Source organism: Phalacrocorax aristotelis, chromosome 10, assembly GCF_949628215.1.
Source record: "Phalacrocorax aristotelis chromosome 10, bGulAri2.1, whole genome shotgun sequence".
In the NCBI taxonomy this organism is placed as follows: domain Eukaryota; kingdom Metazoa; phylum Chordata; class Aves; order Suliformes; family Phalacrocoracidae; genus Phalacrocorax; species Phalacrocorax aristotelis.
The window spans coordinates 12,554,969-12,578,263 of NC_134285.1; the positions used below are offsets into that span (position 1 = coordinate 12,554,969).

Genomic DNA, 23,295 nt, shown 5'->3' on the forward strand with positions numbered 1-23,295 from the left:
GTTGCATGCGCACACTTAAAAATATGAGGGACTGTTTCTAGGAGACTGTTGGCTGTGTTCTGGCTGCCATTAACTGTGTGTTAATTTTATTGGACAAAACAGTCATCAGTACAATTATACATTATACAATTATACAACAGTACATCAGTACAATTATATGACGGTATTGAATACTTGTGGTAGCTAGTCATGATAAGTGTTATAGTGTGATTGTGTATGTAAAGTATGTTTCACTTTCAGAGAGAGTATGTAGCAATTTAAGTAGTAAAGTTTTCTTAAACCTATGCAGGTATGACCCCACAATTTTGCTAAAAATGGCATGCTGATCAGAATATTTTATACACGCAAACAGAAATATACCTGAGTATTTGTAACAGTATGAGAGGAAGTCTAGCTATAATTAGGCAATTGTGAAATTATATACTTAGAGCTTAAGTCACATTTTGATATAAACCCAGTTTGGCAACTGTTCCACCTGAAGTGGTCAGAGATTCCTTGTAGAAGTACTGGATTTTAAAAGGAAAAAAATGTAATCCTACTCATTGATTGAAACTTCAGATTTGTTATTTAAGTTTTTCTCAGTGACCACAAGGTCTAGAAGTTCATTATTCTTTTTTTGTTTAATGATTTTGTTTAAAGATGTAATGTCATGTAATGTCATGATGTTGGGAGCTGAGTGGTAACAGAAAATCATCAAATATTGTGAGACGCCAAGAAAGCTGCAAAGGTTGATCATGATTAGTTTGTAGTGCTTTTACTTCACCCAGGCAAAATTTCATTTAAGTAATAAACTTAGTGCCTCCTTTTATTTATGTATTTATTTACTGCTTCTGAAGAGAAAGTGAGTGGAAGAACATGGAAGTATGGTAAATGTCTAAGGAGAGCCTTTGCTTTTCTTAAACAAAATTGGCCTAAATCATTGGATTGCTTTCATTCCATTCTTAATACAAACCAGCTGTTTCCAACTGTCTGAAGGTAGAAACATCTTAAATTTTAACAGAGTATAAAGAGGCCCAAACTCTTATATGTAAAGCCTGTAACATGGCTGTTAACAGGATTTTCATTTGTAGTACAGCTTGTGGAAAAAAAAATCAAAGTTTGCAATGCCTAAAGCATCTTTTCCAAAGTTTTACAAATTTTTGCATATACAGCATGTCTGTAGCCAGAAGTGCAAAGCTATTGATTGCTGTTAGGTTGGACATACGTGTAGCAGGAAAATTAGTTCAGGTGTCAGAAACAGTGTTTTGACTCCAACATTGTAAAATGTAAATGTAAATGTAAAATGTGTTTAGATCTTGAGCAGAGTGAAAGTAATTCTTGAGCTGAACCTCATGGTAATGCAGTTATACCAGTATTGGTACCAATCTTCACAAACTTTGGTCAGTGGCTTTAGACTGCAGAACATAACTGCCTGACCTTTTACAGGCATTAAACATCTACTTGTCTCTCACTTCCTACTGTGGTAGCGTTTTCATTTTCATAGATGTAAATCACTTCTCTAGCAAATACAAACTTGCTGTTCTTAAATGCAGGTTCATTAAATATGTGCTTTCCTTTGGATTCATAGGATAAATCAACAAGTATCTATCTGTAAAAACAGATAAATCTCACTTCAATGTTTTTGAAAAATGGAAACCTTGAAGCCAGCACTAGACTTATACTGTCAACATTTTTAAGGTTAACTTCTGATTTATTTGAGTAGGTAACTTTGTGATTTAACTTGAACAGGAGAGGCAAAAAATCTTCATCATGAATGCGGTATGCGGCAAAAGATTAAAGTGGAGACAGGTGCACATGGCGAGTACAAACTTGATATTGGGCATGAATATCACTGTATGCAGACTCCGACCTATAATCACAAGGTAGAGATACTGACCAAAGCACTTGTGTGCTTGTGGGCTGAGTGACTTGTGTGTCACTCACATACTGAGGGTCTTAAACAGAGCAATACCCAAAATGTCATTTTTGGATCAGTCTTTTTCATCTCATCTTGTTTCTCTTTGCTTTCTGTGTAGACAAAGATATCTAGTCAAGTTGCTAATTTATCTGGTAGTCCATTACAGCTGTAAGTGATGGAACTCTCCAGTGGTGTAATTTTTAATGTATTAATTCACAGACCTCTGCAGAATCTTTGTGAAAGTTTTTGTTATATATAAAACAATAATATTAATAAGTTTATGATTTATCTTATTCTATCCTCTTTGTAACTACAAGTCAGGAATTCTGCTTATTCATACTTTTTGCCTGAAGCCAAGAATTGTTAGGATTTCCTATGAAGCAAGAACTTGCCAGGCTTGTAGCTACACAGTGAATCCTTGTGGGGCAGTCCATCAGGAGTACCCGTGTCCAGTTACTTTAGCTTTTGTGAAAAGCAATTTGACTGGCAGTGCATAAACCAAAAGTTTTGGATTTTGTCCACTGAATTTATATCTTCTGATGGAACATGCTTCAGTGAAAGGGTTATCAGTCATTGAAACAGGCTCCCCTGGGAAGTGGTTGGCTCACCATCCCTGGAGGTGTTTAAAGGCATATAGATGTGGTGCTTAGGGATGTGGTTTAGTGGTGGACATGGCAGTGTTAGGTTAATAGTTGGACTTGACCATCTTAAAGGTCTTTTCCAACCTAAATGATCCTATGATTCTATAATACTTATTTGGAAAATTTGCAACCCTTTCTGCTGTAGTCTTGTTTGCTACTTGGGAATATTTCTACAGGCAGTTAACAGTAGTGAATAAAAGAGAAACCATGGTTTACAGGAAAAAGGTGGTTTTCTGTTTTTTAGGTTCACCTGAAACACGAAGCAAGTGCATCTTGGCTTTCCTCCCAAATGGAAGTGAACTATGGGGAACACTGGGATGAAATAAACAACGAGAAGAAACTGCTGATCAGCCAAGCATTTAAGAACGGTTCCAGTTCATCTCTAGTCTACTATTTCATGGAGGTAATCATGACTGTTGAAGAGTAAGACCTTCACTTCAAATATTTTCTTGTTCATTTTAAACATCAGTGAAGTCTGTGTGTCTATGTTGTTAAAAGAAATCCCAATCTGTAATTGATCAGCATGCACCAAAAGCTGTCAAGTGAATGGCAAATGTGCAGAGCAGAGGCACTAGCTGTGACCTTCCAGCTACTATGTGTGTTTGTGTGTGTCTTAGCTTAGACAGCCCTGAAGATGGGATCCTGTTTTTATTTAAATTTGCTTCACTTTTTTTCCAGTTTACTGTGCAAGTCCTGGAAAAACACGTGAATTATAGAACCCAGCTGCAGCACTCGCACAACTCTCAGGTTTATTTGCAGAGCAGCACCAACTTTGAGGTGCAGTATAATGACCGCATGCCATTTGTGGCTGGACTGCAGTGGAAAGACGCATCCAGAAATGGCCTGAAGAAGTGGGAAGGTGAAGTACCACAAACCATTTCCAGTCTGCAATTAGAAAAGCAGTCATTGAAGGTTGCTGCGAGGATTTTGTAAGGTAGTTTTTTATGGGTGTAACAGAATCATAGAACTATTGGTTGGAAGAGACAGACCCTGGAGTTCATCTAGACTAGTCCCCTGCTCGAATCAGGACTGTTCCTAACAGTGGATCACATCTGCTGTGGCTTTGTTTAGCTGAGTTTTTGAGATCTCCAACTTTCCGCAGCCTAGCTGGCTAGCCTCTTCCAGCAATTCCTTAGCCTCTCAAAGTGCAGTTTGTGGCCATTGTTCCTCGTATTGTCTGCCTCTATTGAAGGGTTTGTATTTCTTATCTTTGCCATTTACTTTCAAGTTAGCTGTAGGCAGCTGTTAGATTCTGCTGTTCCTCTGCCAGGCTAAGCAAGCCTGACTTCCTCCCTTCTTGTCACAGGTCTTATTGCCTAGACCCTTCATCATCATAGCAGCCCTATGCTGTAGCCTTTCTGGTTTCTCGCCATCCACTTTGATCTGGGTGCTCCAAAACCAGATCCAGTGTTGCAGACATAACCTCTCCTGTGCTGTGCAGAGGGGCACAACTTTGTCTGATGGTGGTGCTGCTAATGTAAACCAGTAATGTCCTGTTAGCTTTTGACTGAGATAACTGACGAAGTAGTAAACCATATTTTTAAAAAAATTCTTTACTCTAGAAACTGATCAAGTTTGTTTTAAGAACATTAGAAAATGGGACACTGAGCAGAATTCTAATGGTGTATTTTAAGCTATAAATTTAAGGCCTGTATATATGTATGGATATTTTTAAAAAATCACATTTATCTTAGACCTTTTGCTTCATAAAGTACAGCAGGGAGTAGGCCTTTATAATAATAAGCTGTATTTTACATTTTTAGAGTTCTTTCTCAAATAGGGGTTAAGTTACCAGTGATGTGCCAAAAATCAGTTTTCTGACATTTAGTGCTTAAGATGGATTGAATGCCACTACCATTTATGCTTCAGTGGATAATGCTGGATCAGGACAATTATTGCATCAGTGTGTAGATTTGCTGTTGAGAAGGTTTTTTTTTCAAATCCAGTATACACCATACGTGCAAAAACTTGGATCCTTATAAACACAAAACAACTGGCTTGATCAGTGAACTGAATTAACTGATGCTTTTCTGCTTGTTAAGGTGAAACAAACTAAGGTTAGGTTAATGCTAAAGTTTTAAAAATTTGGAGATTACTTTGTGAGTGCCTGTCATAAAATAATCATGAGTTACTGAACTGTATCATGGTGAATGAATGGTGTAATTTCATAAATAACCAGCAAAATTCCAACAGGCTATTATTGAAATTTCAGCAGCTTGTCAGATATAAACATTCTGAGCTGCCTGTAAACTAGTTTCCAAAATAACCTACCAATCTTGTTCAAAATGCATGTATTGCAGGGTTGAATTTCTGTGTTGGCATATGTTAGAAGAGCTTTGATTAAGGCCATTATTGTAATTATGTGAATAATGATACAGACTTACAGTTCAGGTAAAGATTTCACATTTTGTTGCAGATCATGCAGTAGAACCCTTTCCTGGTGCCATCTAGGTACTGGACTTCATAAACTTCCATTTATTAGCAAACTTCCCTGTGTGTTACACTATGTGGTATGTTATGATAGTGAAGGTCATTAATTTCATTATATACCATCCAGACATTTTGGCAGTTGGAAGAGAATAGGTTGATAGTAGCATTTTAGCCTCATTCCAAAACCCCAGCGTCTTATCAGCTTTGTTGCAGAGTTAGAATCCGGATAGCTTGAAATCTCACTTTTCTGCCAGCTTTAATATATGTTCCTTCCAGGTGGATTAAATATAGACACCCCATGGCTATATCTGTATGCAGCTCACAAACTACATCAGCCTCAGCATTCTGCTTATTTGTTGACTATGGAGCTGACAAGTGGAAAAGCTCTCTCCATTAAGAATCTCATAGTGGAACTAATCTATAAAGATCAAGGTAATGAAAAGGAAGGGAAAGTTCACATTTACACGCCAGCTACCACATACCTGCAGGTTAGTAACATGATGCTTCCTATAGCGCATGGCTTTGATGATAGAGCTTTGTGATAGATACCCAACAGAACTGTCATCATACTGAAATAAGACTTGTTCAGCATGCTATGTGAAGTAGCTTGTTTGAGAAACTCCTGCAGCACCATCTGCCAGCTTATGAGAGGAACTTGAAATGTCTATGTTCATCTGTTTTTTTGTGCTTCAATGATGAGCTATTCTTCCTCTGGGGCAGCTGTGTCGGCATAGCAAGGATCTCTTTATTAGCTTTGAAAAAATGTTAGGGCCACCACCTCTGCCCCGCTTTGGAACTAGAGTCTATCACTCCCTGAACAAAGCCCAGATAAATGATGGCAGAGTTTTGCCTAGGAGTGTACGAATAATAATTACCATTTTAAAGTTCTCTCCACCCCTGTCGCTGCCATGAGCTAACAGTTTCAGGAAGTAGGAAAATTGGGTCATCATGTAAGAAAAGTTTAAAACTTATTCCTTAATGATATGAAACAGCTGAGAATGTATTTCATTTACGAAGTAGGAAGAACAGCAACCAAACTTCTAAATTAAGAGCCCAGTGATGACAGCATTCTCCTAAATTTGAGGCATTATATTTAAAGGTATCCTCCGCCTGATAAGAACGTAATCCACCTCTTCCTGGAGAGTATCCTGCTCAATAGGCTGTCACGTAGTTCGTGGCACTTGCTGCCTCTTAATATGGCACTGTTTGTAAAAATTCTCCACGACTATTTGGAGCTCCATTAACGTTAGAGCTCTGATATTACAGAACACCGTTCTGCCACTGAGGTGTTCTTGCTGCTACTTTTTACCCCACTGTGCCTCTACAAAATGAATAAGTATCTCTATAGGTAACTGCAATATGAACAGATTCAGTAGGAAAAATGGTAATCCTATTACAGGCTAGAGGACTGGATAGTTCACTGGTTGGGAACAATCCTGAGAAATGAAAGGTTATTTCTTTTGTTGTGACTCAGAGAATTACTCCAGTCTCCCACAAACCTGTGTAAGAACCTTCCATAGCAGGTTCTCAAATGCAGTCTTCTGTCTTTTTTATTGGAATTCTTTCACTTTCTAGAAAATGATTGTCATCTGGGTGGAATTAGTGTGCCCTGAGTCTGGATTCTAAGCTTCCTCCTAATTTTTTTTAGACCATGTTATGCAATAGAGATTTAAAACTGATTTCATCACAGTTGCTGTGCATTAAGCAATATGAAAAACCTCTGTCACTGTGCAAAGTGTAGATCTGTCTTGGAGAAGCTTAACTTCTTCTCTGCCTCTGTATAAGTGAGATGAGAGCCTGGAATTTTTGCCTTCTTTTAGAATCCACTTCAGTTGTCTAAATCTTTAACTTAGGTTCATGTTTAAGAAGTTCCTTTATTCTGAACTGCAGCTTTCCCTTGTTAGATCACTGCTGGTTCAGGCACAGTGTGGAGGCTTGTGAGAAATGTTCATGAACGAGAAAAAAAATGTTCCACAACTATTTTCTTTTTAACTATTTAGCTTTTTCTCTCTTCCTTGCTTAGGGGGCATAAAACAAACCTCGAGATCTTTATGGCAGTTCAGAATATTTTGATAATGGAAAAGTTGGCATACTGTTTCTAATAGTTCTTGTAATGATCATCTCCAAGAAAATGTGTTCTTTTCACTTCTGTGCTGTGCTGTTGGCAAAATAGGATTCTGTCTGTCCTATTTCAGCCAAGCTAATGTGTTCATCTTTGTTTTTCAGGCATCCACATTTAATCATCTTGGGAGGAATGTTCTGCATAGCTATAGTGAAATGATATCTCTGTGGAATCAGCTTGTGAAGAATGAGATTCATTTGGAGAGTAATGAACGAGCCAAATTTCTCCTCTTTATCTTAAAGAGTACAAACCAGGAATTTAACTTCACAGCCAGCTATCAGAACCTACCAGTGGTAAGAAAGAAATACAAATGCAATTTCTTTGACTCAGCACTGTGTTTTTCAGGCCTGCAACCTTCCTGAGAGATGTTATTGCTAGTGTCGAAATTTAAACACTTCCAGTGCTGCTTCTGTTTCTGTCTGTTTTGACAACCTACAATGTAAAACTAAGTTCAAAAAGAAAATAAACAATAACTTGTGTGGTGTAGTTTTGAGTACTTCTTACCTTCTTGGGAGGCCAACTACAGACAGAAGGTCAGGGTGGAGTGGACAGAGAGATTACATGGCTAGAAAGAGAGCTGTAGATGTGATTAATTAAATTTAGATGCAGATATATTGCAGGTGTGGAAGATTCTACTGTCTTGGAGAATCAAAATATCATGCCTGCTAGTGAGCATAGTCACAGACTGGGTTTATATTCATCCCTTCCAATCTCAAAATCATTTCTGCTTTGCTTGATATCTGCAGCACAAGAAGGGTAATCAGCAGTTTGTCCTTCAAAGAGATACTTTGATCAGTTACTTTGGTCAGTTCCTTGCAGGATGTCTTAAGGTATTCTAGTCGTAGTATTCCACGCTTTGAAAAGCCAATCAGTTTTTGTCTGTAAATGTATTGGTACCAGAGCTAAAGCTTGCTCTCATTGCAAATAAGTTACACAAAAGCGATACATTATAGGACATTTGTCTTCTCCTGAAGTCAGTGGTTTTCTACTAATGTCACTTTTAATCCTATGTAAATGGAGATCAGGATTTAAACTGAAGCAGAAAGGGGTTGATCTGTGAAATCACCGCCTTGCTGCAGCCTGTTGAACAATGTAGTTTCTACGTGGACGTTTCTGAATATGGATGAAGTAAATATGATGTAATTTTCCTTTTCTGGTCTCATGATTTGACTGCAGCCTAAGAAGACAAACTTTTCTGTGAAAACTGTATGGAGAGGTTATAAAAGTCTGCCTGCCATGCTGCAGTTTGAAGGTCAGATAGAAGAGCTGAAGAAGGAGAAGATGCTCTATCAAAAACGTGGAACCCTCCATTTCAGGTTCAGTAGTCTTATTATTTCTACTCTGAAGAATGTTTTGGCCTAAATTTAATGTGCATCTTGATGCTCTTGGGAAACGTTCTGGGCTTTACAAAGTGGAAGTGCCACCTGTGCAAAGCCTGCACTTCCTCCCATCTGGCTGTCCAAACTTGCTCAAGCACACTGACTTCGTCGGCTGGTTATTTGCATCCATTTAGATTTTGCCCTTGTTATTGAAATGATAGTGAACAAAGTTGTCAAAGGCAAGAGGCAATGTGTGCTGTGGAAATGTGTTGGTTGGCAACTCTACTGGATATTTAGTCTTCGTTCATGAAAACAGCAGGATTTTGGGGATTGGGGGCTCACCTGCTGGACAGCAGCTATGCTGAAAAGGCCCTGAGAATGCTGGTGGACAGAGCTGACCGTGAGCCAGCAATGTGCCCTTGTGGCCAAGAAGGCCAACAATATCCCGGGTTGTGTAAAAAAGAGTGTGGCCAGCAGGTCAAGGGCAGTTGTCCTCCCCCTCTACTCTGCCCTAGTGAGACCACATTTGGAGTACTGTGTCCAGTTCTGGGCCCCCCAGGTTAAGAAGGACAGGGAACTGCTTGAGCAAGTCCATCAGAGAGCTGCCAAGATGATCGGGGGGCTGGAGCACCTCCCTTATGAGGAAAGGCTGAGAGACTTGGGTTTGTTCAGCTTGGAGAAGAGAAGACTGAGGGGGGATCTCATCAATACCTATAAATATCTAAAGGGTGGGTGTCAGGATGGTGGGACCAGACTCTTTTCAGTGGTGCCCAATGACAGGACAAGGGGCAATGGGCACAGGTTGGAACACAGGAAGTTCCACATAAACCTGAGAAAAAACTTCTTCCCTGTGCGGGTGCCAGAGCAGTGGCACAGGCTGCCCAGAGAAGTTGTGAAGTCTCCTTCCCTGGAGGCATTCAAACCCTGCCTGGATGCATTCCTGTGCCCCCTGCCCTGGGTGTGCCTGCTCAAGCAGGGGGGTTGGATGAGATGATCTCCATGGGTCCCTTCCAACACCTATCATTCTGTGAATCTGTGATTTATGGAGTGTCCGAACTTTGAAGTGGTGAGAAGTTCCAAAATCCAGATCTGATCCTCAGTGCCACCCAGATGCCTTTTTTTATAGTCCTTAGAAATAATATAGCCATTCTAAAGCCAAAGGTATCCCTTTGGTCTTGTTTAGGTTTTGGAACATGTTTCCATGTCCTGATGAGAAGAGTGCTCTGCTTCTAGATATTGGCTGTCTCTGAAATTTCTCTCTTCGTTACCCATTATCAAAATACAGCCTGAAGGCCTTGGTAAAATTGTAGGCTCAGACTTGAGAAATCTGGATCATCTCTGGGGACATCTCAGCTTTCTTAAGGCATAGTAAGGTCAACATAAGTGCACAAGCTCCCTTAGGAGCCACAGTGCATCTCAGAGATAGCTAAAAAAATATGCCTTTTCAGTAATGGGAAAAGTATGTAAATGAAGAATGAATTGCTGTACCAGATATCCTAACATGTATAAAGGCAGTCCAATGTCTGCTTTGAAAGTTAATGCATATTTCAGAGATGTCCAACCAAGTAAATGTGCAGAAATATTTAATAAAGTCCATAAAATATTACACTGAAGTAGTAAACTACTCCAAGAACTATGTATTGGCTGAACATCTGTTGCATAGGATTCTTGGCATGCAGGTGTTTTTTCTACAGAAAGCATAAAATGTGTTTGATAGGCGTGATTTTCAAAGCTGCCATAAGCTTTTGGACACTGTCCCTATCTGAAATGAAGTCTTGGCATGCAGGTATATAAAGTGTATGTACTCGTTATGCATGTCAGAATTTTAGAGCGTCACCCTCTTCCATGCTCTTCCAAGCCTTTACTAAATCCAGGGAGGAAACTCTTTTATCAGAAATTCTGATAAATGTGTGTAGTTTGTATGAAGTTGTAATTGTGCTAAAGTAATTTTTTAGAGGTCCTGGTCCTATGTGTTTTGCCTCTGTACATGACACCCCGATGGCATCTGCAATTGAAAATTTTTGGAGTTCAAGTTGAACTCTACGTGATTTCTTTTTGTGATTGTCTATAAAGACCTTTTACACTTCACTTATTCCTTGTTTTTCTCCAGGCATCCTTTTAAACTGCCCATTCTGCAGAGCTTCCTTCTGCAGGAGACATTTACTGTTGACAAAAAGCAGAAGCACTACTTCTTGGAAACAAAAGTTTTGATAAATGGGGTGGAGGAAACAGTTCAAACTCTTACACTTGGATACCAACCTGAAAGCCCCTATGTGAGTTATAGAAGAATTTCCTTCAATCTGGCATACCTAAAAAGCTAGCATAAATGAGTGATTTACTTACTGTATATATCTTATGTTCCTTGTGTTTCCTCTCAAACTTTTTTTAGATATGTGCTGGCTTAACTCATCCTTATAACTACAAGTTGTTGCCCAAAGATGCTGAAATTTGCATTTTAACTCAAAGTCACCAAAATGTGAGTAAATTTCCCATTAAATATCAGAAGGAGCGACTCATTACCTGTTCATTTAAAATTTGTCTTTTCAGATCTAACTTGCTATAGGTCTTTAGTTCCTCACCATGTAAATGCTGCAACCAAAAAGTTCAGAGGGCAATGATGTGTTTGGTGGCACCCTAATACAATGTTTTGTATAATAATATATAATAATATGTTGTGTAGCAATTCATTATAAGAATACTTAATATATTATTTTACAATTCTTATTATGCATGAGTATTATTAATAATAACAAGTGCTGGGGAGGAATGGATTCAGGGTTCTCATCCTTATCTAGTTGTATCTATTAATCTTTCTTACCAAATACAGGTGTGGTTTTTTTCCTGCTCTGCTCATTTTTCATTCTGACACACAATATAATAGCTCTTAACTCTTTTCATTTTTCATTATATGTAGGGATGCCTTCTCTCATCTTTCATAATATACAGGGTTAATACCTGATGCAATTCACTTATTTACATTCTAAACACATAGGTGAAATATGAGCTTGAGACTACCTTGAAGGTCAATAAAGATGATGTTCTCAGCTTTCTGGGGAGTTATCAGGACAAATCCAGTGAAGCAGATTTTAGACATCTTTTACACATGGATGTGACACATTCTTTCCAGGTATTGGTGTTCTTCATTTACGGCAATTTGTTTTTTATGTCTTGGCTATTTTACTGCATTTAGGATTATAATTGTTTTATGCTTATAAACTTCCTAGTTCAATAGAGTCCTGGCCCTGACAAAGACCCTAGGTATCTCAGCAGATCAAAACATAATCTGTATCAATAATGGCTTGTAAGAAACCCACTAGCCTTTTGTTTTCTTACTTTTTTACTGCATTTGATTTATTTTTCAGTGTCTTTGGGTAAAATCGGTAAAATTTTATACAGGCATTTGCTTAGACACATCGTCCACTTCATGTTAAAAGTTCAGATGTGAAATCACATACGGCAACTGATGGGAGTGCAGTGATTATGTTTACGTTTTACTTTGTCAAATAGCTTGAGTTTCCACAAGCAATGGACCTAAGTGGGGAGCTGTTTTCCAGGCAGACAAAACTGGAACACTTTGACTACAGTGTGAGTGTAAAAACCATCATCAACAAGAATGTGTCTTCACAGGTCAGTTCCCTCATTATTACAGTCTTACTGCTTGAACTTGTGGCTTTTGCAGTTCATGCGCTCAGTCCTTTGTTGGGTCTCCTGCTTGTTGCATGCATTAGGAATACATGTCAACCTGGGAGCTGTTTAACTTTGTGCTATAAATTGCTGTGCAACTACTTTCAAGCATGGGAACACAAATGTAAATGTATGTGTATACTATAAAGTTGGTCAATTCATAGAGAATTCATTGTGTGTTGTGGAGAGGCGTAAATTGCTAGGGAAACAGTTACTTTTTTATGGTTAGAGTTTGTTCTGGCTAGATGGCTACATGCAGTTGGAGTAGGTGTTTTGGCTGAAATTCAGAAAATGCTGAAAGTCAAGATAAATTATATTTAAAATTCAATGTAGTTCATAATTTTTTGTTGAAATCTCTAGCAAGGTGACAGGCTTATATGCAAAATCAGGTGTCATCTGTAGCTTTTATTACCAATTCAGAAGGTTCTTTCTCTAGGATGAACTTTATCCTGTGTAGTCGGTTCACCTTGGCTGGCTGCCAAACACCCACCCAGCTGCTCTTTCACTCCCCTTCCTCAACAGGACAGGAGGAGAAAATAAGTTGAAAAAACTTGTGTGTTGAGATAAAGACAGGGAGGTCATTTATACATTACCTTCACAGACAAAATGGACTTGACTCGGGCAAAATTAATTAATTTATTGCCAGATAAAAAAAGACTTAGATGGTAAGAAACAAGGCAAAAACTAAAACCACCTTTCCCTCTCTGTACCCTTTTTCCCAGGCCCAAACTGTTGTCTGCAGTCTTATTCTTCAAACTGATATGTCAGTATTCTGTATTATGGTATGAGATCCTTAACGTCCTGTTCTTTTTCTCTATGTATAGGCCCAGGCAGCCCTAAAGGGTTACGGTGAGAGCAATTTCAATGGCTCTCTTCACCTTCATTCCAATGGAAGGGACATGCTAATGCTGGAGGTTGATATGAACAATGAAAACAGGAAGAATGCCAAAGTCGTCAAATGGAGGGCTTTCCTCCATCAGACAATCCTGACAAACCCAGAATCAATACAGTTCCAGCTCATGGGCAAAATGTTTCCGTCAAGGTAGAGAAGTCAGAATCTTGGTTAACAGAGGAGCTGAAGAGTGTCCTGTGATATGTATTTAAACATTACTACTTTCATATTAGCTGCAGCAGAAGCCACTGAGCAAATGCCATTTCATGCATTATCCCTGTTATTGAAATACTTTGCTCTTTGTGTTTCATAAGTTGATATAAGTTAAGTTAATGTGTTCTAGTTGCTTTCCTAGGACTTTGTATAGCAATAACTTGAATGAACGTGTGGTACTGTTATATTGGTTTTAGATCAGTTGGTTTTTTCCCCACATTGTTTGTCCTCTCAGAAGGAACTAATGTTTACAAGCTATGCCAGTGGAAGAGGGCACTTCCCAGTGTTTATGAAGTTTTATTAAGTATTGTGGAAAACTCTAAGGTGTAAGGGGTGGGAAATTGAAATTTGGCCCACTAAGGCCTCAGCTGTCTTCCAGCCGACTTTTCAAATTTCACAAATACTAAAGTGTGCAGTTGAGGGAGTTGATGTTTTTGTAGAAGTCCCATTGTTCAACAGTGTAGGGGATGGATGGTATAAGGAGAATGAGGAGACAGAATTAAAGAAATCAGAAGTTATTACAATTCAGTTGAAGCTCATTAGATTTACTAGTAAAAGAAAAATAAAATATTCAAGAAAGATGTTTCCGCAGCTTACTTGAAGTTCTGGGCTTCCGATAGTACATTAATTTGTTTTAATACCAGCTTAGGCTGTAACAGAGCACTTTACTGCAGCTCACTTCACAGGAAGTAAAATAGAACACCTAACATTGTTGGAATTACTATTTATTTGGGATTTATTTTACAGGGAGAAAAGTGAGAAAATGAAAATATTGAATATTTTTTGGGAATTGATAGAGAGATGCAGTCTATACAGACTTCAGTCATGACTGGTGAAATGAATCTTACTTCCCTGAATTATGTAGTTCAATTATTCTCATTAAGTGGATTTTCACTGAGGTTTTACTCATCAGTCTTTCAAGAGGATTCTAATTTCTAAGAAAAATGAAAATATGGTTACTTCACTTTTAGGTATCTTGTGTAGTTTACTTCAGTCTAGAAAGTCAGACATCTCAATGGACAGTTTGTTGAAGGCAAGGTGAAAATTCTGCCTCAGTCTTATACTTGAAACACTGAAAATTAAGTTTCTTGTTACTCCAGCAGGTTTCCCTAAAAAGCTGTGCTGTGTTTCTCCAACACTGTTCAAGTCAGGACTAAGATACAAAGAAAAAAGTGTTGGTTCATTTACCAAACTCAGATGATGGAGGCATTCAAAATTATTGTTTAAGCTGAATTCTCGATGCTGCTTTTAAATCAGCATGGAAGAGAGATTTCATATTGTGACAGAGAGGACTTAATTTCCAACTCTATCTTTTTCTTTCATTAGGGATCATAACAAAAGCTTCCAAGAAATTTGAAGAAAAATCAGTCAGCCAGTCTGTCAGCCTTTACTGAGTAGTTTCATAAACATCTGGTGAATAGCATGCAAGGCATCTGATTCACTGATTCACAACACTGGAACAAGTGCCCAGAAAGTCTGTGGAGTCTCTATACTTGGAGATACTCAAAACCTTGACCACACATGGTCCTGAGCACCCTGCTCTCATTGATCCTGCTTTGAGTGTGAGGGAGGTTCTCTTGACAATCATGAATTAAGCATAATAATAAGATCTTACTGGCAATTTTTATCTCTGTCTTTTTAGACTTTTGTTATCTTCTGAGATGAAGCTTAATGAAAATAAGTTTCACATGGACTTCATGGGAACCAGGGAGCAGAAAGTTGGTTTTGTTTTGTCCCTAAATGGAAGAGTCCAACACACATTTGCTGGATTACAGGCCATACCTCATCATCTTTCTCTGAAGGGATTACTGAAGTGCAAAAACAACGTTCATGATGGTACTTTTTTATTTTGTGTTTTGCTGCCAAGCCTGCAGCTATCCAAGGAAACTTCTTAATTTTAATTTATTCCTTACTGAACTGCATATAATACAAAAGAGAGTATTTAGCATGCAAAAATGAAACGCTGGTCATTGGGTTGAAACAACTTTTTAGTGAACTAACATAGTTTGATAATTTTCAAATTTTCATTGATTGAAGGAAATAGTGGGTGTCATCTTTCCAATGCAGGTCTTCTGACATGTGGGGGGGCGCTGACTTGAGGCCCTTACTCTTCTGAATGGCTCCATGGGTGGGGTAGTAACTGCAGAGCTCCAGAGGGATTGTTTAGCCTGGAGTTACACATGTAGCTTTTGTGATAGGTCATAGTACCTCTGTATATTTTCCTTCAGAAGGCAGTGCAGTGTAGTCCATGGCCTAAAGGCACAGGCAGCTTGGTGAGTAAAAAGAAACAGCTGCTGGAAATATGTAACTTGTTTTAAACACAGACACTTCTACTAGTAGAGAAGCTCTCTCTCAACAATAAACTGATTCACTCTCTGGATTGGGCTAAAGTATCTATTATAATAAATGGATTTTTTTTTTACTTACTCCTGGTATTAAATTAATGATTAATTTACATGTTGCTTATCAAACCCTGGTTATTTCTGTCCCACAGGACTCTCTCCATGGTAATCATTTCTGCCTGTTACAGGTAACATCAATATGATGATCAACAAAACACTGTATGGACTCCATCTCAGGAATAGAAATGTGTTTGGGAATACCACCATACACAATATCACTTTCGCTATGTTTCAGAATGGCAGTCAGGCAATCCCAATGGAAGCAAAACTGAAAGGACACTTGGAGCTGAGTAAAGAGATGAAAAGGGGGCTAGCTAGCTTCCAGGTGGATGAGAAAGCCCTTTCTATAGGATTTTCCAATGTCATGAGTCATGGGTACAGCAGAGTCTGTGGGACTTTCACACATAATATCAGCTTTTTAAAAAATGCAGGTATGAAGAAAACTGACTTGATGGTATGGTGTAACAAGGTGTCAAGATGAATTTAACTAAATGAGTGCAGACCAGTGGAAATAGATGAGTTGCATTTGCTCACACCAGAACGAAATGTGAGCCAGTCGTAGCAACATTCTTTTTAATATTGTTGAGAAAATACAATAAAATGGATTCAAAGCTGTTTAAAAACTCCTTGAACTACTTCAGAGTAAATGATTTCTTTCTTGTACATCTGTATTCCTGCATACTGAAATCCCCCAAGCATATTTTTATGCCTGTTTTGAGTTTGGCCAGAATGGAAACATTAAAAGTCATTGAATAAATCACACTGGAGACTAAAATATGCCAAGTGTTTTTTATCCTAAACAAAACCAAGGATTTTAATGAACTGAAGTTATTAAAAATTTTGAATGTGTAAACTGCCTTTGTCACTTTAGACTGAAAAAAATCTTTTTTGAAACTTTCTAAAAGCTAACTACTGGAGTTGAACACGACACCCATTGATAGATATCCTTTATTAAGAAAAGAAAAATCCTTGACTTCCAAAGTGCATGCCACATTTTAATTTAACAATCCTTTTTAAATATGGTTTTCATGTAGTAGGTAATGTCCTTTCTTACTATAAATATCAGTAAGTGCAGCTAACTGGATGATTGCACTTTTAAAAAAAGGTTTGTCTTTTCTTATGAAAAACTATAGAAGGCTTCTCTTAATCTGTAATAAATCTTTTCTGTATTTTACAATGACAACTCAGAAGTACGGTGTTGGCTTTGCTTTCTTCCCTGTTGACAGGATTGCCCTTGGATGGCATTCTTACTGCCACGTGTGACCGTGGCACAAGAAATCATACCATTACTGTAGCCCTACAGAGTGGCAGTGAAAGGATTACCGCTGTGTTTGCAGGTCACAGACTGTCCACAGAGCCTCCTAAATCCCAGCTATCTGTGAGTTTAAAGCACAACATCTCAAAGATAAAGAAACATGGGATCCCTTTTGTTGTGGAAGCTGCTGGCTATTATGAGGTAAGAAGAGTTCTGCCTGAGACTATTTAATTTCTGGAAGAACTGTTTCTAATAACGGTAGGTTATTCCTGTGCACTTTATTCCAAAAGCATCTGCATTTTTGAGATGTACTAAATTACTATGTGAAAGAAAGGTGTTTTCTGGCTTCTTGTCATACTGTGTAGCTGTCATCTGAAGTCTTGGAGCTGAATCTAGACTAAATGAGATCCTACATTCAGTTCTCATTTAAATGAAGTGCTTTGCTGCATAGGAACAGGAGTCTTCAATTTTCTTTTTCTGTTATAAATGGGAAGGGACAGGCAGTCCTAATGTATGTAGCCATAAGGTAAGTGTCAGTGAGCCTAGGGACTGCATTGTATCTGGTACTAGATTTAAATAGTTCTGATGTTATCCTTTGGATGTCTGCTAAAGTGCGGAACAGTGTCTAGCATGGCTTTCGGTTTGGAAATCTCTACCCACAGAAGCATCACGGATCTTGTTTCCTGGTACAGTGTTACTTGGCCATTCTTCTCTCTATCTGCATTTCTGCTATAGATCTTTGAACAACATACAGCAGTTCTGCATCTCAAATTATCCTTCAATAAAAGAAGGGTTCAGATATTTTTCTTGTTCTGACATATGCTGAAAGGCTCAAGTTGTTAACAAACTAACGTTTGTGGTGGGTTCAGCCACTGTAGTACAGTGAGACACAGAGGTGTGTGAAGGAAGAACTCTATACAGTTGCCTTTGCCCTGCTTACTAATAGTTTCACTGCTTTAATCGTGTATGCCTTAGGACTCAAATCCTCCAGGGTACTGAATGCTCTCAACACGTTTTGGGGCCAGAAGGAATTATTGGTACACAGCATTCAGAAGGTCTAGTATAACAGGAAAATCTCTATTTGAAATGAAGCCACTTTGATGAATTTGCACTTTTATTTTACCAGTGCTGCTGCCCTGACACAGTCTGTGACATTTAAATATGGTGAAACAGACTGCCTTTGCCAGTTGTTGCTGGGATGTTGTTGCTTGTTTCTTTCCATGATTTGGTTTCTTTTGTGCATAGAATTTCACCCAAAAGTTTGCCACAGGGATAATAGCCACAGTGGAGATGGAACAGCTCAAAATTCAAATAGAGAAGAAAACCACTGGCAGCGCTATGGAACTTTCTCTTTCACTTCACCATGATGTGGGAGGACTGACTGACATTGTTCCACGTGTACTAGAGGTCTGCAGAAATTCTGCTATATAGTGTATTTTATGTAGCTTTCTGCTGTGCATTCTCAACTGTTCAAATTTACCACTTGACACCAAGCTAGCCAGGTCAGAAGGGAGAGAGCTTTTTGTCAGGCAAGGCCAGTACAGCCAGCCTAAAAATTGTTTGCTTAACCGTAAAGAGCAGGTTTTCAAGATGTGGTGGGTTACAAAACATTTATTTCATGAAACTGAAGTAGGTGCTTGCCCTGGCACGTGCAGTCCCAGCTTTTCCATCTTGCTAAAGCAGGGTTTGCAGGTGGATCACATGGCTGTCTGTGGGTGCAGTGATACTGACAGCAGAGGGAATGGCAGTAGTTTTCATACAGCCAACAGCACTCCCCAGGGACGACTTTGCTTTCTGCAACGGGGGACGCAGCTGATAGACAGTCTTTCAGATGCTATTTCTGACAGTGGTATTTTCTATGCCAAATTAAGAAATACTGCTCTCTCCTGTTGAAATCAAAAGTTAGAGTATCAAAACTAGTTCTCTCTAGAAAGTAATGGTTTCCTACTGTTTGAAGATATTCTTCTGTCTTTATCTATGCTCATAATATTTTGGCATGATAATACAAGATTAGAGACATGACTTAGCCTCAGATCAACTAAACTCCTTATCTTGTTGAAACTGTTCTTTAACCTTTAATCTTAAAGCTATGTTTTAGTGTCTTCATGCTTTTTATCCTGAAAGCAGTCTTTTAGCTAGGTCCTTTTATTTTAGTCCTCTCTGCTTTTCTTCATGCTCTGAATGTGCTTTGTTGCTAATGCCAACAGGTTGCTTGCAGTGGAGAATCTGCTAACAAACAATTTTTTGGCCTTTGCAGTGGAGCAATTACATTTCATCATTTTGAGGTACTGGCTTCATTTTTAAATTCTGCTGTCAACAATTTACAATCTTAACTACCACTGAAGGAATCTAAGTACTGGAAAGTGTCACAGATGTAGAAAGGGATTTGAGTTAGCTGGAAGTTTTGCACACACTTTCAGGTATTTTTACTCCCTTAATATTCACAGATTCAAACAGATCAGGTTACTTCTCCATCAAAAACTATGACGAGTCCAGGGGGAAGGTTGCACTCAGTTTCACCATCAGGCAACGGATTGTTTATTATGAATCAGAATCATCAACAAACTTGCATTCAAGTGATACAGATTTACATCTTTAGTGCACAGCTGTGCACCAAGTACAGAATACAAAGTAGAGGTAAAGGATCTTTATGGGCCCAACGGGGGCAGTTTTAAAGGCGATATTGCTGTGTCCTACAGCAATCAAGTTGTGCTGCTTCAGAGCTCAGTGCAAGAGCTTACACCTAGCAGAAAAACTAATATAATGAGATAAGAGGCAAAAGGCAAGAGTCACATTCATGTTGCTAGCTGCAGTCTCCAAAGCGTATCTTCCGCCAGTTAGAACTGAACTCGGTATAAATGGTCTTGTTCTGTTATTGAGCAGCCAACCTGATATGAACTGGACAAGGGAGCATAGGAGGCAAAAGCTGAGAATTTCCCCATTTACTACTTCTTACTCAATTTTCTGCTGTTTCTATTTAACCATTTGTTTATGAAAGTTCCTGTGGCTCTTGAGCTATTCGAGAAAGGTATACCTTATAATCTGATGTGTTCTTAAGAATGTGTTAAAAACATCTCCTGTAAGTGAAGGTTATGTTTATCTCTAGAAAGGCAGTAATCACAGTGACTCTGATTCCCATGTATGTTCTAATGCCAAAAAAGACAAATGCATTTCAGTTCCTCCCTCATTTAACATGGGTACAATCTGCATAACACTGGTCACTCCTGCTGAGGACTGAGCAGCATTCAACACATTCTGACATTGCTAGAACACTATTTACTTATAGTAAAACCAGAAGTGATTATAGTAAAAGCAATAGCAGTTGATTTTCCTGGTATTATTAATTGTTTTAACAGAGTTGTGGATTTGGGTTTTCTCCTGTTATTTTGATTATGGAAGTTTAAAAAAGATTTTAGGCCACCTCTCCATTTGTTTAGGCATTTATAAATATGTAGGATGAATACAAAATGGTGTCAGAGGAGTAGGGAAATAGTTCCCTTTTAGTAACATGAGCTTTTAAAAATAGTGTATTTTGCCTGAAAGGAAAACAGACTTGACAACAGTTTTTCCTGTAATTTTTCAGACTCCAGCAAGAGTTTCATTGAATGGGTCAGTGTTTGCCAGCAACTTTACTCTCATCTTCTTTGGACATGTTTCTTTTCATGACATGTTTGCCTGCCTGCAACTCCATGCTACCACCAACATTCAGCCTCATTTGGAGATTGACTTCCAGCACTCTTTGCCTTTGCTTCAGTCTCTGGGAATTGCCAGAGAGAACCAAGTGAAGGTGTCAGCCATAAGAAATGACAAGTATAAGGGCGTGCTTGCTATTGTCCTTGGGTCTTGCAGTTTAAAAGCTAATGGAGAAGTGAGCCTGGCAAGCAATGAAACAGATACAGAATGGATGCTTACTTTTAGAAACAAGTGCGATAGTCTGGAGGTAAGCCTAGATCATTTTCTGTGTGGCATTATAGTCAGTGTATTTCAGATCATAATGAGTCACAGAGAACTATCTCCTGACACTATTATTCATGGAAAGGACAGATTTGGTCACTAAAGTTGTTCTGGCAGAGCAATGAGTCAGAGCACTTACAGAGGGAATGTATTTGAAACTGAGAATATGGAGGAATACAATGGTAGATTTTACTGCTGTTGCCATAAAATAGTTGCATAATAATAGATTTTTAATTAAAATAAACTTTTGTCCTAGAATCTAATGAAAAGCATGTCCTTTCTGTTTGAAATTTTGGAGTTTTTCTTTGGGGTTATGAACTTTTTCTTCTATAGTACTTATGCAAATGTTGTAGGAGTGTGTGTGTAGTATGTGTCATCCGTCCGTCCGTGTCCCCCCCATTTATTTTTGGTTTCTTTTTCTCTTGTTTCTCAGAGAAATTTCTGGTTTCTCCATGAAACAGGCTATCTTGCATGGTGCTTTCCAAAAGCATGTTGGTTCAGAAAGAAGAAATGTTTTCTCATTAATTAGAAACAACTTAGGAAGGCAGTTGCTTTACCTCATGCTCTTGAAATAGCATAATCTTTTCTGTTGCAGAGGATTGGATTGCCGCTTGCTGTAGCCTTTGGGGGCTCATATCAACAGAACATCTGCAATGTTGGCTTGGTAATGAACCTCCAGAGTGATGGCAGTACAGTTGATGTGCAGATAGACACTTCCTGCGAACACGAATATACACTCCAAGGGATGCTCAGGCATTCAGTTCACTGGCTGAGTCAGTTTGGACTGCCTTTTGAAAACTCTGTCTTGTTATCTGCAGCCACAGACTCCACCACTGAGGGCATTTTGTTGCTGCAGGCTGGCAAATGCAAACTTAAGGCTAGAGGAGATCTCTGTATTCAGAATAAAGCTGAATGGACACTGGAAACAGAAACAGAATGTCAGCTTCTGCAGGTAGCTCTTGGAGGCTTTTAAAGATAGATTTTGGATTGAATGCAGGGTTGTATAGGGTTTTAGCTAAAATAACAATGTTTGAGTGTTAGAAAGCCACTCTAAAGACACATCTGTCTTAGAACATTAAGCAAAGAAAGCATGTAATGTATCCTGTCCGTAAGTGTTCCCTGTAGACTGAGATTAGTTCAGTCTTTGCTGCTTGTTGCCTCTGCAGACCAAGACTGCCCTCTAAAGCTGAACAGTGGTTTCAGTCTGAACTATTTGTCAAAAGATATATTCACTGGTCTGTCTTTTTTATCAAAGTAGAAGTTGTGAAATTTCCTTGGTTTTTCCCATCTAGCCTCACAGACTACATGAGAAGGAATTACTATTGTGAATTTAGATGTTATTTCCAGATGTTCATAGGCATTTATGTTTTGCTTTTAATTCCTCAGTTTTAACTTCTTAAACTACAAAGTAGTAATATAAAACCAAAAGTGACAGGAAATTATGTATCATCCATAGTGAAGAGGGAATGAAAACCACTTAAAATATTAAAAATAACAACATTTCCAGTGTTTTTACAAATACTTTGAAACAATGAGAGGAACCGTTTCATTTGGGATGTTGCACAAGGCAAGCTTGAAGTTTTAGTATTAAAAATAATTTTAAAAAAATCCTTGTAATACCAGATACAAGATGTCTGTTAAGCCTATTACTTTTTGTGGGTTTGTTTAAAATTTGAGATTGGTCTGGTCTGAATGAAGCAGAGGATGTTCAGTAAACTTTGCCATTCTGAAGAAATAGGCATTTTGTGTTTTTGTAAATGTAAAACTTCATATAGATACTGAAGTTGTACATTCTGCAAGACAGTCATAAAATCTTCTCTCAGCCCTTATTCTGGCAAAATTGCCATCTTACTTTTGGGAGAGAGAAAAATGACAGTGCAGAGATTGTAGGTTTTGTCTCTAATATTGTAGCACAGAATCTCGTTTCTTGTATGCCAAAGGGAGAAGAAAAAATATTTAATACTGACTTGTCTTAAAGTGTATGTATAATCCAAAGGTTTTTTGATGGTTTTGGGGTTTTTTTTGTATCTTCATAGGATCTCAGTATTCCAACTCAGTCACGGCTCACAGGATCTATTCAGAAAGACAAGTGCCAAGCAGAACTTCTCTGTGTCCTTGAAACAGAAGGCAAGACTGCCCATCTTGAAGTGAGAGCGGAGTGCAACCCAGAGTTTACACTGGAAATTCAATTCAGGCATGACCTTCCTCAACTGAAGGAATTCCCGAGGGAAAATAAGCTGTCCATCACTGCACAGAACCAGTTAAAATATCATATTGGAATAGGAATGAAATCGGGTGCTTGTGAGATTCAGATGAACGGGGACTTTGACCCTGAAAAGAAGCTTCAGTGGAAAATGTTTATAGAAAACAAATGCCAAACAATTCAGGTGTTGGAAGGATTTTTTTTTTGCTTTACTCTTGAATTTATACATCTAAACAAGGATCTCTGCCCCTACTAAGGTCAAAAGAAAATAGTTTCATTATTT

At 38.4% G+C, this 23,295-nt stretch overlaps 1 protein-coding gene across 1 annotated transcript in view; it reads left to right on the top strand.

The window, feature by feature from the left end:
* The window catches only part of LOC142062933 (uncharacterized), a 110,442-nt gene that overhangs the window by 46,915 nt on the left and 40,232 nt on the right, over positions 1-23,295 (top strand). The window contains exons 27-45 of the mRNA XM_075106199.1: positions 1,729-1,862; positions 2,783-2,941; positions 3,217-3,397; positions 5,245-5,456; positions 7,195-7,383; positions 8,267-8,406; positions 10,520-10,682; positions 10,799-10,885; positions 11,402-11,536; positions 11,917-12,036; positions 12,918-13,135; positions 14,841-15,034; positions 15,729-16,031; positions 16,827-17,056; positions 18,101-18,262; positions 19,063-19,140; positions 20,439-20,795; positions 21,405-21,761; positions 22,846-23,196. Coding sequence (XP_074962300.1) covers positions 1,729-1,862; positions 2,783-2,941; positions 3,217-3,397; positions 5,245-5,456; positions 7,195-7,383; positions 8,267-8,406; positions 10,520-10,682; positions 10,799-10,885; positions 11,402-11,536; positions 11,917-12,036; positions 12,918-13,135; positions 14,841-15,034; positions 15,729-16,031; positions 16,827-17,056; positions 18,101-18,262; positions 19,063-19,140; positions 20,439-20,795; positions 21,405-21,761; positions 22,846-23,196 — 3,770 coding nt within the window. The remainder of the gene's footprint in view (positions 1-1,728; positions 1,863-2,782; positions 2,942-3,216; positions 3,398-5,244; positions 5,457-7,194; positions 7,384-8,266; positions 8,407-10,519; positions 10,683-10,798; positions 10,886-11,401; positions 11,537-11,916; positions 12,037-12,917; positions 13,136-14,840; positions 15,035-15,728; positions 16,032-16,826; positions 17,057-18,100; positions 18,263-19,062; positions 19,141-20,438; positions 20,796-21,404; positions 21,762-22,845; positions 23,197-23,295) is intronic.